The 14045-nt window shown below is 38.1% G+C and overlaps 1 protein-coding gene across 8 annotated transcripts in view; it reads left to right on the forward strand.

Moving 5' to 3' along the window:
• The first annotated feature begins 232 nt into the window (after positions 1-232).
• Positions 233-14045, forward strand: part of NR2C2 (nuclear receptor subfamily 2 group C member 2) — a 44015-nt gene continuing 30202 nt past the window's right edge. For 4 of the 8 annotated variants that reach the window (XM_062585498.1, XM_062585495.1, XM_062585497.1 and 1 more), the window contains exons 1-2: positions 233-543; positions 3664-3747. In XM_062585498.1, the coding sequence (XP_062441482.1) occupies positions 3688-3747 (60 nt within the window). In that variant the 5' untranslated portion in view covers positions 233-543; positions 3664-3687. Of the gene's footprint in view, positions 544-707; positions 881-3662; positions 3748-5047; positions 5148-10212; positions 10232-14045 lie in introns of those variants that run through there. The other 4 variants (XM_062585496.1, XM_062585499.1, XM_062585502.1 and 1 more) reach the window with 4 other exon arrangements.

Raw genomic sequence — 14045 nt, forward strand, 5'->3', positions numbered from 1 at the left:
GAGCCTGGCTGAGCACAATCCTTCTCCAGACGCGGGAGCCTCCGCAGCACGCCCGGGGCCGGCCGACCGGCCGGGCTAGCCGGCCGAGCTGCCCCTCCTCCCGCGCAGGGGCGCCCCACACAGAGCGACCTCGCGCAGAGCCCGACTCGCTCCCAGCCCCGCGAGCGCGCGGAGCGGCCCAGGTAGCCCCTCCCCCCGCCGCCTCCGGCCCCGCCCCGCCGGGGATGGAGGGGCCGCGGCCGCCGTGGTGCTGGGAAGAGGAAGCGGGGAACGCGCGGAGGCGGCGGCAGCGGCGGCGGGGTCACGAACTCTGACCTTTCACAGGGGCACAGCAGAAAAACAAAACAAAAGGCCCCCACCCGCCCCCATCGGCCCCGTAATACAGACCCGCCCTCCCTTCCCCCGCGGACCCCCTTAACCCCGTCACTGCCACCGCCTTCGCGGGGGGAGGGAGGGCCGCCGCCGGGCACCGCCGCCCGACACCGGCCCGCCTGGGCCCGGGTCAGGGTCACCGCCAGGGCACGTTTGGCGCCAATTCCTGAGGTAAAAATCGTTTTTTTAAAATTGAAATGGCCCGAAGGGGGTTATTTCGTTGAGGCCAGGAAGAGGGAGGGGGGGCAGCAGGAGGGGGCATCGGGACCAGGTCTGGGACAGCGCCGCGAGCGGTAAAGGGGAGGGGTAACGTTCCGCTGAAGGGGAGGGGGATTGTAAGACTCCGGTAAGTTGCTGGTTAGCGAGAGCCGGCCATAGTCGGGGCTGGCCTGCGGTTCCCGGAGAGAGGGTCATTGTGAGGAGCTGGACGGATCCGTCGCGGGAGTCCCGTTGCGGAGCCGCTGGGTTAGGATGCGGGCCGCCTGAGGTCGGAACCGGTCCGGTCTCGGTGAGAACAGCTTCCTGTCCGGGGCATCGCTGGGGTAGGAGGGATCCAGCCGCGGTGGTGATGAACGCGGGACACAAACACAGAGAGGGAAGATGGAGTCTGAGCGGGCGGAGGCGGCGGCTTGAACCCGACCCTTTTACCTTTGCCACCGGGAGGGCGGAGGGGAGGGGGCGGCGGGTACTTTGCATACGGGGCTGAAACCGCCGCCATCTTACCGACCGCTTCCTCCCTGCCAAACGCGGGCGTCTCAGAGCCTGACATACGCGTATACCGGAGCGGAGGGGGGAGGGGGCCTAATGGCGGCGGCAGCAGCCCCGCCTGGGACTTGGCCACCCGCCAGCGCCGCCATCTTGTGCTTAGCCGCGTCCCGCGGGTGTTTTCCTCTCGCTCGAGGGGCGGAACCACCGCCCGAACTGGCAGTCCGCTCGGCCAATCGGTGGCGAGCGTGGAGTGCCGCGTCTCCGATGAGGTCACTGGTTGGAACAGGAGGCGGGAAAGAAGAGCGTGGTGGCGGCGCTCCAGTAGCGGGTTGCGTGCGGCGTCCGTTGCGCCGACGGGACGCGCGGGTGCTGCAGCCAATGGGCGGCGGCGCGCGAGCGCGGCGGGAAGGAGGCGGCTCTGAGGGCGCAGCGGAGCCGGGCGGCGCGGATGTTACGGGGGGCCTGAGGTGCTGGTGCTGCTCCTGATCAGCGCTCTGCCTTGTGGTTTTCTGTCATACTCGTTGTTGCTAGGGTGTTCCTGCTGACTTCCTGCCGCTGCCAGTGTAAGGCAAGCTCCCAGCAGAGCCTAACCTGCACAAGCGCCTCCTTTTCTGTCTGTCTCCAAGCCGCTGTGGAGGAGAAGCTCGTTGGCCTGCTTCCTGAGATACTTGACTCAGGCGTGCAGTCTGGAAGAGCCCCGTTTCCTTAAGGCATGGGAGCAAATTTCAGTACACTTGGCGTCGGCATTTCACCCTTTTATTAGGGCTGTACACATCAAGTATCTCAAATAGAGTTTGTTTCTCTAAGATTTCACTGAGTTTCAGGGGGAGAATAGTGGGGTTTTTTGTTTTGTTTTGTTTTTTTGATCAGTGTTTCATCTATAGTATACTGAGTTGGCAGCAGCCTTCCAGCCCACAAGATGTGTATATAACATGCAGCACGTATTAAGGCTTCTCTGCAAATGGTTTTATATTTTGTGGTTTTATGCATAAGTTGTTTCGTCAGTGTGAAAACTTTATCTATGGTGCAGTTGTGAATTGTTCAGTACACTTTATGCTTATTGAAATCCTAAATGTAATCATTATATTGAAAATATTTTCCTGGTGCTCCGGGCGTTCTTATGAGCAAAATATCTTATATTTAGGGCTTCTATCATATTACACATTGCTTGCTCAGTGTTTTAAGAAGCATATGGTAGTCTGTCTTGTTAACTTAGAAAAAGAGTTTAAAAACAAGAGGAGGTAATGAAAAGGAGTTACTGAACAACTGACAAACAGTCCACAAGCTGCAATATTAAATGGACCTGGTGGAAGTGCTTCATAAAATTACTGGGCAAGTTGAATACTATGAAAAACTATTGAGAAGCTAGTATAAATGATTTCCACAGAGTTCACAGTCTTCTAGTCTTCCATTGACTTATGCAAAATAATTTTCATGTTACATTTATCACAATGTGATTTAAATATTTTAACCTAATGAATTTTGACGTTTCCAACAATGTTTGCTTTGTAGAGGTTGTCTGTGGAGATGGGGATTGGTGCTGGCGACATGCATTCATCTTTCTGATACACATTTTGCTATTGCTGGTAGTAGTTTTTTTTTTTAATTCATGTGAAGTAGTTGCTTTGTATGTATCAGCAGATTTTCAATTAAATATCAAATGTGCCAGCATTCAGAAATGCATTTTCAATACATCTGGGCCAGGATCTAAACACTAGGTCAGTAATGAGAAAATCAAAATTCAAAACTGAATCTGCAAATTTGAAATTGTAATTAAATTTACCGCAGACTTGGGGAATCACAGCCGTAATAAGGACCATTATGAAGATATTGGAAGTGTTTTTTTCCTGTTTCTTCCTTCTTTAATTTTTTTTAAACCCCTAACGAGTAAAAAGCTAAAGGTACAGACACTCATAATAGAAGAAATCAATTCTGCAGTATTTACCCCTCAGAGTGATTATAATAATATCACGTTATAATATAACAGATACTTTAGATGATAGACTATTACATCTAAAATGTATTTTTTTTTAATTTCCCTTATCATGCAGGGGATGATCATGGGTGATGTGAAAGATCATGGCAGTTCGACAAAATGACTCAAAAATTTGTTCAAACAACTTTGTCATATTATGTTCTTGACAAAGTAACAACTATCTAGAAGCAGTTTATCTGTAAGGTTTTTCTTCCCCTGAGTTAAGCAGTGCATCTTTGAGATCTGTGAATTCCACAAACTGTATCAGTAGTTGAAATTCAAATTAGTCAGCTCTTACTGTTGACTTTAAATAACAGTATAAAAATATTAAATGAGAGGCTTCACTACTACAAGCACATAGTTATTATTTATAGAACTCAGCTTTTTAAAAAACATGCTTCCATATATGTACATATGATGCATGTAGATGTGTGTGTATATATACCTGTATATGTGTGCACCCTCACACATCCATAGCTTATTTTCTTATTTGTCAGGTAATCAAGCCAGATTGTAAATTCTCATAAGGTCATATCAAAGATTTCTTTAATAATAAGAAAAAAGTGTTTGTTGTGCCTGATGGAAGTTGCTGGCATCTTTTCAAACAGATTCTCTAATGATCTTGCTTCACCATGGCAACCAATGTGGAGGTGCTGGCTCAGCAGGTAGTGGAGACACAGCAGGTGGCTGAGGTGAGTTGCAGATGATACCCAGTGCTTGGCATGTGAGCTTTTGAAACGAAAAATATACTGTTACGTTCTTGCTGTTTACAGTTAATCATCAGTGGAGTAGAAAATCTTTACAGAACAGCAATTCCTTTACACTCAGGGAAATAACAAACCAATGCAACCAATATACGGTTTCTTCACCATACTTCATTCTGGCGGCCTCCATGTTAGGGATGTAAGCAGGAAATTCACCCATGAACTGCAAGGAAACTTGTCTCTATATAGGTTGTTCTAATATAGAAAAGACAATATAACACATTTTCTGATCATTTGATCATTCTTTTGATTATTTTGGGTTATCAAAAGTTTCTGCTCTTCTCTTGAGTAGTCATGTAAATCCAGAACAATGTTTGAAGCTACCTGTGTTACTTATCAAGTATATTGAATTTACAAAAAGGGTGATTAATTTAAATCAAATTGAGTATTTTCTGCCTACACTTGTGAGCTAAAGAGCACAAAACATACTTAAAAGCGATATTAAATGATGGATGCTGAAGCTTGGATGCTCAAGGCTAAAATGTCTATTTTAGTCATCAGCACTGAAATAGCAGATGATTTTGGCCTCAGAAGGTAAACCACTTATCTCCTTTAATTTGAAACTTTTAGTCAAAAAAAAAGTTAGGATTTTTGTTTGTTTTAAATATTTATTTGATGTCATATTCTTTAAAGTTGCTGTAATTTACCATGTGAACACATAATTAAAGGCTTTTGTAAATGAAGGCCAAGTAGGCTATGAGATCTCTGAAAACAATGCCAATTTTCAGACATCAATTCATGCATTTCTGACTTACTTAACTCAGATTACACCTTGTTATCAAAAATTTCGTTGGGCTCATGAAAGAGCTGTATAAGTGAAGTAAATCTTTGTATCATTTTATTTTCAGAAATGGATTACAAATTCTTCATTTACAGCAATTTATTAACAAAAATGCTAGTTGTTTTAAAATCTGTAATTTCAATGATTGAACCACTGTCTGGACAAACGAGCTATCAGGTATGCTGGAAATAACAACATCTAAGGAGTAGTTTCAAAAAAATCTAAAATTTCACACTGAAAATGGAGAAACATTTTTTTGCTCTAATTTGCTAGTTGAAGTATCAATACGGCAAGCTGCATTCTGTTAAAAAACATTTCCAGGAGAGCTTGGAAATAAAAAATTATAATGGAAGTAGTGGCAGAGCTTTTGCTATTTTAGTAGAACTTGGGTGCTGTAATCACATTTAAGGCACATAAAACATGTGATATTTGTAATTCCTCGTGCAGGAAATGCACCGTGGTAACATAGTGTGATGGTTGTATCTTGCCACTGGAGAGATCGCTCCATCCCAAGAGTGTATGAAGCTCTGTGATTTCTTCCTGGCCGGTGGGTAAATAGAGGGCTTCATCTCTTTATCGTATTGAACACCTCCTTAAATTATATGCCTCTGTGCTGCATAACACCATGAGAACTGTATTCATGGAAAAACAGTTGAAAGCAGCATTGTCTTACTAAGAATTAATTGATGTTATGACAACTTGTTAAATGTTAAACTTTGAACTCCTTCTTAGTGGATGGCTGGAGCCCACTATTTGTGTCTTTAGTCACATACAGTTTTTAATACAGCTAAATACATAATTTTCTTGGTGTATACTAAAACTATTTATTTGTACTTACTGTTTCTTGGAGAAAATGTAGCAAAAAACTTGTCGTTGCCCTTAAAAATGAATGAAAATATTTTTCATCAAGGGAAACCAAATGGAAGGAGAGAAGGGATTATTAATCGTATCCTGATTTTTAAGTTATGAATGTTGAGAAATCAGTTGTAAACAGAGTCATTTAATGTAAATATTGCATGGTTAGCTATTATCTGCATAAATTGAAGAACCAGCTCAAACTGGCCTGCAAGTATGTCATTTACTGTTTTTTTTTTTTTTTTTTTTTTTTTTCATAAGCAATAGTTTGTCAGGTTTGTTTTCTGTAAATCTATCACAAGTGTTACTGAGCACTGTCCGGTATTACTTTTTTTTTTTTTTGTGCTTATTCTTTATTTAAGGACTTCCTGAAATTGTCCCTGTAATAGTTTAGATGGCTTTACTGCTTTTACTTTTCAGAAAACTTCTGTTGCCTTTCTCCAACTCTGTCTTTTTGAGCAGACTGGGTGAGAGAGTTCCATTTTTAATATCTAGAGCTGGCTTTACTTATGATTCATGAGACTGGAGAATAGAGCAGCTAGTGGATTTAGAGGGAACCTCAACAATTCCTCCTCATCCTGAGTAGCTTTTGGAAAGTATAAATAATAATTTAGTCTTCATGCAAAAATTACTAATGCTGCTTTTCTCAGGTATTTTTTAGTATTGTCAATATGCAATGTATCAGTGGTTCAAGTTCAGTCCCAGCACTGATTTAGATTTAATTTGCATATTGTACGCAAATACATCTTAAGAAAGGTGTATTTGGTTATGAAGAGAAAAAGTATTCCATATGCTGTGCCCTACCATTTTTAAAACAAAGTTTTTTAAATAGAGCTGTCTCTATGAGGAGGAATAGAGGGCATTGCCCCCTTCCCAGATTAACTCTGACGTTAGTTGACTAAAAAGAACTTACAGCAGTTGCTAGTTCTGTCCCCTTTCTGTTCCATGACGGCCACAGAGTATTCCTAGCACAGTCCTCCTCTTTCTCGGTCAGAGGCTACAGGGAGAGAGTCACAGGAGATGACTTAGCCCTGTGCTTACTGGGATCTCACTTGTGCCAGCTGCACCTCTGGACATGTTAGTTGCTTTCAGTTCCCTCAGTGCTCTGAAAAGAACCTGTCAACAGGTTCTTTGTCAACTTTTTGAAAGTCTGTTTTGCCATGGGATTGAAAAAATACTCAGTATCTTTGCCACATACAGTATTTTCTTGACTCTTTAGATGTCTCTTGACTTGTTACATCATGCATAAACTAGTACTTCAGCAGGCTGGGCTAAGTAGATCATCAATTTAGATGCAAGTCCACAGGAAGCACAATGGGCTGAAAGATGAGAATAGAAACAGTCCTGTTCTGATTGAATAACAGTTTTCACTTTGGTGCTGGAATTAAAAGAAGGGGAAAACAAGGCTATTTATATTCTTTTCTTGTTATCAGTGGCCATTTTTTCACTTCCAGTTGAATTTCAAGGTGGAATTTTTATGATGAGCCTTCCCAAATTATCTTTATTCCAAATATTAACTGTATTTCCTATCAACTTATTCCTTTAGTATATATGTTTCTCAAATAACACTATCGTAATCAATGTGGTAGTCTGGAAATAAAATACAGAAAGTATTGATGATTTGGTTAATAAATACGTTTGTTACTAAATGTATACATACATTCATTCAAACACACACCTACATACATATAGATGTGTTTGTAAATAAAACACTATGGGCAAGTCAGTTTAGTAAATTAGTATGTATCTTGGGCATAGGACTATGAAGGAATCTTTTTATTTTAAAGGATGTAACAATCACGAAGCGTCGAGAGCAGCTTGGTTTCAAACTACTTGTGTTTCAATCACATGCACACACATGTATGAGAAATTTAATATAGCATCATTGTGACTAAAACATAGAATTACTTTACTGAAATATTTGCAAAAAAAGTATAATCATAAAATTAATATATATGTAATGATATAAATAAGTAAATTAAACAGAAGAAGCCAAGTTTAATTGTACCAGCCTTAAAAATGTGCTTTTTTGCCAACTGCTTGTTTAAGATTATTAATGCAAAGCACAAACAGTGTTTTGGCAGTAGAGATGTACATTTCCAAGTATATTCATATAATTCCTGAGATTTGCGCAGCTCTTCTATGACATCAGCAAATAATTACAAATAAATTATTCTCATTTTTATAACCTCAGTGTATGAAATTACTTCTAGTGATAATTATTGGCTTGAGAGTTCAGGTGAAGGATGTCTTCTGCTGACTGATCCAAAGCAGACAATTTTATGTGCCATAGCATGCCAGTCGTCTTCAGTTTCAACTGTTGTCTTCCAGTGGGATACCTGAAGTACTTTCAGCAGGCTTCATGAAATTTTGTTCTCTGAATCTACATATTTATAATTAGAGTTTGCAGTGTTGATCTTAAATTGAAAATACTGCTTGTGTCTTCATGGACTTTTAAAGGAATCACACAGTAATTAAGCAGAAACAGTTTTTAGTCTGAAATAAATTGGGTTGGTTATTTCTGTGAATCTGAAAAAATACATTGAGAGATGTCACGTTTTCTTAAGTCGTGAAGTTACATTTTAATATTGATTACTTTTTCTTTTGGAAGCAAAGTTAATGTCTCCTCATGCCCTAGTTGATGCAGATTGAATTCCGTAATCTCTGTATACATTAGCAAAAATTTCAATAAAAGATACTATCAGTCTTCTGCAAAGGCATTCAAGAGAGGTCACAGTCATTCTTAAAGTGACGTTTTCAGTCAGTAAGACATACAGAAAAAAAAATCATTCTAAGTAGAATGATAACTACTTGAACTCATTTCTGAATAGTGTTTTCCTTTAAAAATTACTAAAGTTGCAATAATTTCAAAATCTTCTCATTAAGAGGCCCTTTATTATACTTAATATAATATATACTCTTGCAAACATTACTTCCTAAAAATGTAAATATTAGAATATCAGAAACTTTTAAGAGTATAAAATGCTAATTCTGCTCCATTATATGTGTATATAGTGATAGTATATTTGGTGTCGCCTAAAATTGAGAATGAAAGCCTTTGTAACTGTGCAGCATGTAGTGCTTGAGAAGGTGCCATCAAAAGGAGAATATCAGGACCTAAAAATCAAACCTTTTTCTTAGTTAAAGGTATATTTTGTTTGTTCTATATTTCTCACTCATGTATTTGAGATTTTTTTTTCTGGAGTTAGGATGCTGCAACAAAACTGTTAGCACAATAGATATCTAATATTGTTTTTGTATTTTATTTCAGTTTTTGATTTGCAAACTTGCATTTCGGTTCATAAAACAAGCAACTTTTAGTCTACTTTTTTTCTTACTATGTGTTTTAATGATTTCTATGCAAGTCTCTCAATAACTCTTACCTCTTCTTTGCAATATAGCCATTGTTAACTTTCCAGGTGGCAAGCCTGCTTTTGAACAGAAGGTTAAGTAGTGGTAAAGAATTATTATAATCAGGATTCATTTTTTTTTTCCTCCCATAAAGACAGCTGGTAATCATGTATCATAAACTGGCTGAATAATTTTCCTGAATGAATTAGCCAAATAAAGGTCTAATATAGCAAGGTTATTAATTATAGTGTCAGATATTAAGCATGATGTTAACTGAAGTTCACTGGATTTTCTTGCATGTTTAAGATTTTTAGATATAATACTTTCCCCAGACTGGATCATAATCAGTTCACTTTACATTTACATTGCACCAGTGCTGTAAATACTCTTCTGTAAGTGCAATAATAGATGCTTGGTTTTGGATGGCTATACAGAAGATAATTGTGTTTTCTATCGTGGAAAGTGCTCAACTGCTATAGGGAGCAAATTTTGGTTCAAAGGTTGGTATTCCTTGAAGTCGAAATAAAATACTAGCACTCTTTAAACATACCTAAGTCCATGCATTTGTTGCAGAAGGCTTTGTAGAGGAAATGCACTACATTCAAATTCACTGTCTTAAAACTTTTCAAGAATATAGTTGTTTTTCCAAAACTTCAGGTAACAACTAAAAAATAAACGCTTTCTGAATGTTTCAGAATATCTCTTGTGTAAGAATTGTGTGGTTTCATGCATTGGATGAGCCTGCAATGAAGGCTGATAAAATGTTTTGTTAGAGAATTTAAACTAATAAACTCAATGCCTCGTGAACTTTATGTATTAATTCTTAAATGTAAGGATAATCATGCTACTTCACGTCTGATGGGCCCATACTAGTTCAGAGAGGCCCACGTTCCTTTAAATACATTAGCTTAATGAACTGCAAGGCTAAAGATGCTCCACAGGGAACATTGTGGTTTTCCTTATCCATTTTACTGATAGGAAAACAATTCAAGATCTGCACAAATGCTTTTCTCAGATTTTATTTTGCTGATTTACAGTCCACATAGAAACAGCAGGCTGAGGGGCTTAAAGGTAGAGAACAGGTGAAAGGAGAAGCTCTTTAACCTAGGTAGGTCTTCCCCAGATGAAATTAATCGTACTGTTAGACTCCTTCAGCAGCTGGCAAAACAGCAGGAACACGTGGATTCTGCTTCCTTGGTTACAGGGAGTGATAGTGCACTTGACCTTCACAGGAGCAGGGTCACAGAGAGGGCATTTTAAAACAATTCTGGCTGCTTTCTCTGATTGGAATCCTCAGTATTAGAGACTGGATGCAAACACCTGTGATTTGGCTAAAAGTGATGTCGACGTTCCTCTTGGGTTGTTTTGGCCTCAGAGATTTGCTGAGGAAAAATGTAAATAAGGCCACAGGAAGGACTTGACACTGTAAGTACTAGAGTCTGTACGGTGTATAGCTAGGGAGCTCCAGGAATCAGACAATGCTAAGTGTATTAAAGCAGATTATTTTAAGAGAGAGGGGGAAAAATGTATATTTGTTATGTTTTGTGTAGGGAAATTGGGAGGGGATCTTTCTTTTACATTACATATATTATTTTCTGAATAACTTCAAGTCATGATATTAATGGTTACTTTTAAATCATTGTTGATTAGATTGTGTAAAATGCAGTGCACTGAAGTTTTCTGTAATTTAAGGTCTATTTTGTTTCTTTTGTCATCTCTTGAAAGACTTAAGTAAGTTGACTAATTAAAGTATATCTGACTTTTTTATATATACATAATTTTTAGAATTGCATGAACTTAATTCACTTTGGAGGACTAAATTTTTGCATATAGCTTATGCAACTTCCATAGCATAACATGTGATACAGTTTTTATGGTATAATGTTTCTTCTGTTTAACAACAAATTCAAATAGTCTATGTTGTGTGTAATCCTGCAAGTAAACCAAATATAAAGTTAAATCATGTTATCTTCCTGAAACACGCACCTATAAACCATCTGAGTTCAGAATACTTTGATTCAGTTTATTTGGGAATCTAATTAAGATAGGTTAAATAAATGCTATGGGAAAAATGAAGCTATCTGAAGTCAACCTGGTAAATTTCTGATAGAATTTTTAAAAATTTAGTCAAGGTTATATATTTCTAGACTTGTACAGTCTCAGACTTTTTTTTTTTCTCCCCCTTTCCCTCTCGCTATCCTCTCCTTTTCAACATTGCTGCAGTTGCCTGAGGTAGGACCATAATAAAGCATCAAAAGTTTATTCATGCTGATTCTTTGTGGTGTGTGACAGTGTTCAGGGTAGAAACTCATCTGTAAAATGGCATATATATTTTGTCTGGAAAATATACCTCAAATGTTCGGTAGTGGTCAGGAATTTAAAAGTGCTATTATTTCACAGTATTCTGTTGACAATATCTTCTTAGTCAAGATTTTGACTAAAATATTTTCTGTTTTTCAGTTTAAGAAGTATATTTGCATGAATATTAGAACATGAAAATGATGCATTATATATAATGGCAGCAGGTCTCAAACTTACCTGGCTTTCTGGAGTACTCACTGTTGGACTTAAAATAGCTGACTAGTCATATAGCAAGGATGAGAAATGACATGTATATTACAGTAGACTGGAGTTGATGAGTGGAAACATCCTTTACACGATGATGGGGTCCATGCTATAAAAATTGAGAAAATGTTTTACAGCATAAAACATTGTTATTTGTATTAATATAATATCTGGAACCCTAGTTATACAGTAAGTACCCTTTGCAATAGATACTGTACAAACCTGGCATGATTTTAATGTGTTAATGTAATTCCTTGAACAACAAGGGAAAATAGATCTATTTCAAAGCTGTCCCCAGTGTTTTGTGATGTAAGGTTTTAAGATACTTTCAAATAAAGGCCAAGGATTCTATTAATGAAGGGGGAAGCAATTGGAGAACAATTTTTCTAAGATAGTCTTGCTCTAATTTAGGCCTTTGAAAGGGTGAATAGCTTAGATGATGATTTTGCATTGAAGATAAAGTCATTGATCAAATATGTCCTCTGTAAATCTCACTGATCAAGTGTGTCCTCTAGGAGCCTCTTGATGTTAGGAGACATTTCTTTGTTGCCTAGCTGTCTTATTTTCCACTACTGGAAGCCTTGTATCATTCAGTTATTAGAAGGTACTACTACTTCTGTACTTCCCTTGTAAATTTGCCTCATTTGTCAGTCAACTTTTGTTACATATGTGAAACATAATTTCAGATAGGATGTTGTTCTGTTTAAATTTAGATGTTACTTTTACAGTATATAGGATGACTTATGGTACAGGAAATAGGAGAGTAGAACAGTGTGGCTTCATTAAAAGTGCTGTGTATTTTTACACCTTCACTTTCCTAAAGATACTGTACAGCAAGTTTTCTTTGTTATTCAAACTGCTTTTTCTTTCTTTACGTCACAGATAAACTTTTCTATGTTTTAAAAAGAAAAGGTTACAAAACTAAGATTTTCCTGTATAAGCTTAAATAATGACTAAATTGATAGTAGCCTGCTGTCCAGCTATACAAGTTTTGATAAATAAGTCATTCTATGACTGTTTGAAAGAAGAGGTTTTAATAAAAACAACCTGTAAGCTTCATGGTTTGGGCTACATAATACTGCATATATCAAAGACAGTATTGTTACTCTCAAGCATATGAAGTAAGTGTTTGGCTTTTTTCTTTGAGGTGAATCAAGATAGGGAGTTCAAAGACAAGTTCCAAAACCTTAGAATTGTTATCCTGAAGATTTTTGGGGAGTACATTCCCATATAGAACGCAGTTATTTTAATCAGTCAGACAGACACTACACTCAGTTCTGTGTATATTGTGGGATGATGCAAGTGTGTATTTAGAGCTTGTGTAAGAAAACTCAAAGCTTGCATGTTTTAATCAGTGCCATGGATTATTTACAATTCTGAACTCATCAAAATGTAAAAATCTATAAAGAAATGTAAATAATATTCATTCAGCATTAGGCAGACTTCAAACAACATGAGTTCTGGCCTGTTTATGCCTTTCTGTTTTTAAGTATATGGTTATATCTTAAACTGACTATAGAAGAAAATATTCTTTTTATAGAGTGCATCACTGCAGTATTTTACTACCACTAAAATGGAATATCTGTATAAACTGGCATTTTTTATTATTGTGGCATTTTAAGAATTTATAATACTTGTTATTCAGATATGTTGCATAGGTAAAATTTGCTGTCAGCAGGCTTCTGAATATAACTGTGTTTTTCCATCTCTTTGTAAAATAACTGTCAATAAAAATGTGATTGAAAAAGTATCCATGTTGCATTGCTGGCTGTGGACAGTAATGTTGCCACTAGAGTTACTAGAGTTTAATGTATAAACATTTGTTTACTAATTAGAATTGTTTTACTTGTCCTTTGTCAGTCTGTCAAACAAAGATATTATATCTTGTGTACATGAAATGTTGTTCAAAGATATGTTTTGTGTGATTTGTGATGGGGGGGAGAAGTACTGACGAAATATACAAGGTATGATTTTGGAACTGAATTATCTATTTTGAAATTTCTTGTAAGAGTCAAAGTGTGGAGCCATGTCATGGATTAGCGACTTGTAAAATACACCAGAAAGACAAGCCTTCCTTAAAGAGCACTTCACAAATACGTGATTTGTTTTCTAATAAGTTCCTGTGTTCGGAGTAGCAGATTGGATTAGTTTTTTCCTCTATTCTACTGAAAAGAAAAAAAATTTTGAATGAGCCAGGTTCTAATTCTTCAAGTACTTCCAAGATAATTCTGACATACCATGTTTTTATTTTTGTTGGGTTAAATCCTAATTTCTGTGTGGTCAAGTTCAGAACTAAAGGGCAAAAATGTACATACCAGTACTGGGGGGGGGGGGGGGGAAGCATACACATCTGTATCTGCGGATTCCTCTCCATATTAAGGACTGACATAATAGCTTCAGTTCATGTTTATCTCTGAATAATCAAATACTACTAAATAAGGCAGTTTTTATAAGCATGAGTGTATTCCAAGCTTATTAAAAACAGATTGGGTGGCTGTGGGGAATGGCAAGCAGTACCAAAGAGCTCTTTGTGATGGCTAGAATACAGGTATCCTGACCTATACTGCATTTAAAATTATTAAGAAGAAACCATTTAATACTACCAATTGAACAATAAAGCTGAGGATGAACAAGCACAATGTCTGAATATGCACAAGAACAGTCTGTAGAGTTG

This window comes from Rhea pennata, chromosome 12 (genome assembly GCF_028389875.1).
Source record: "Rhea pennata isolate bPtePen1 chromosome 12, bPtePen1.pri, whole genome shotgun sequence".
Taxonomy (NCBI): Eukaryota; Metazoa; Chordata; class Aves; order Rheiformes; family Rheidae; genus Rhea; species Rhea pennata.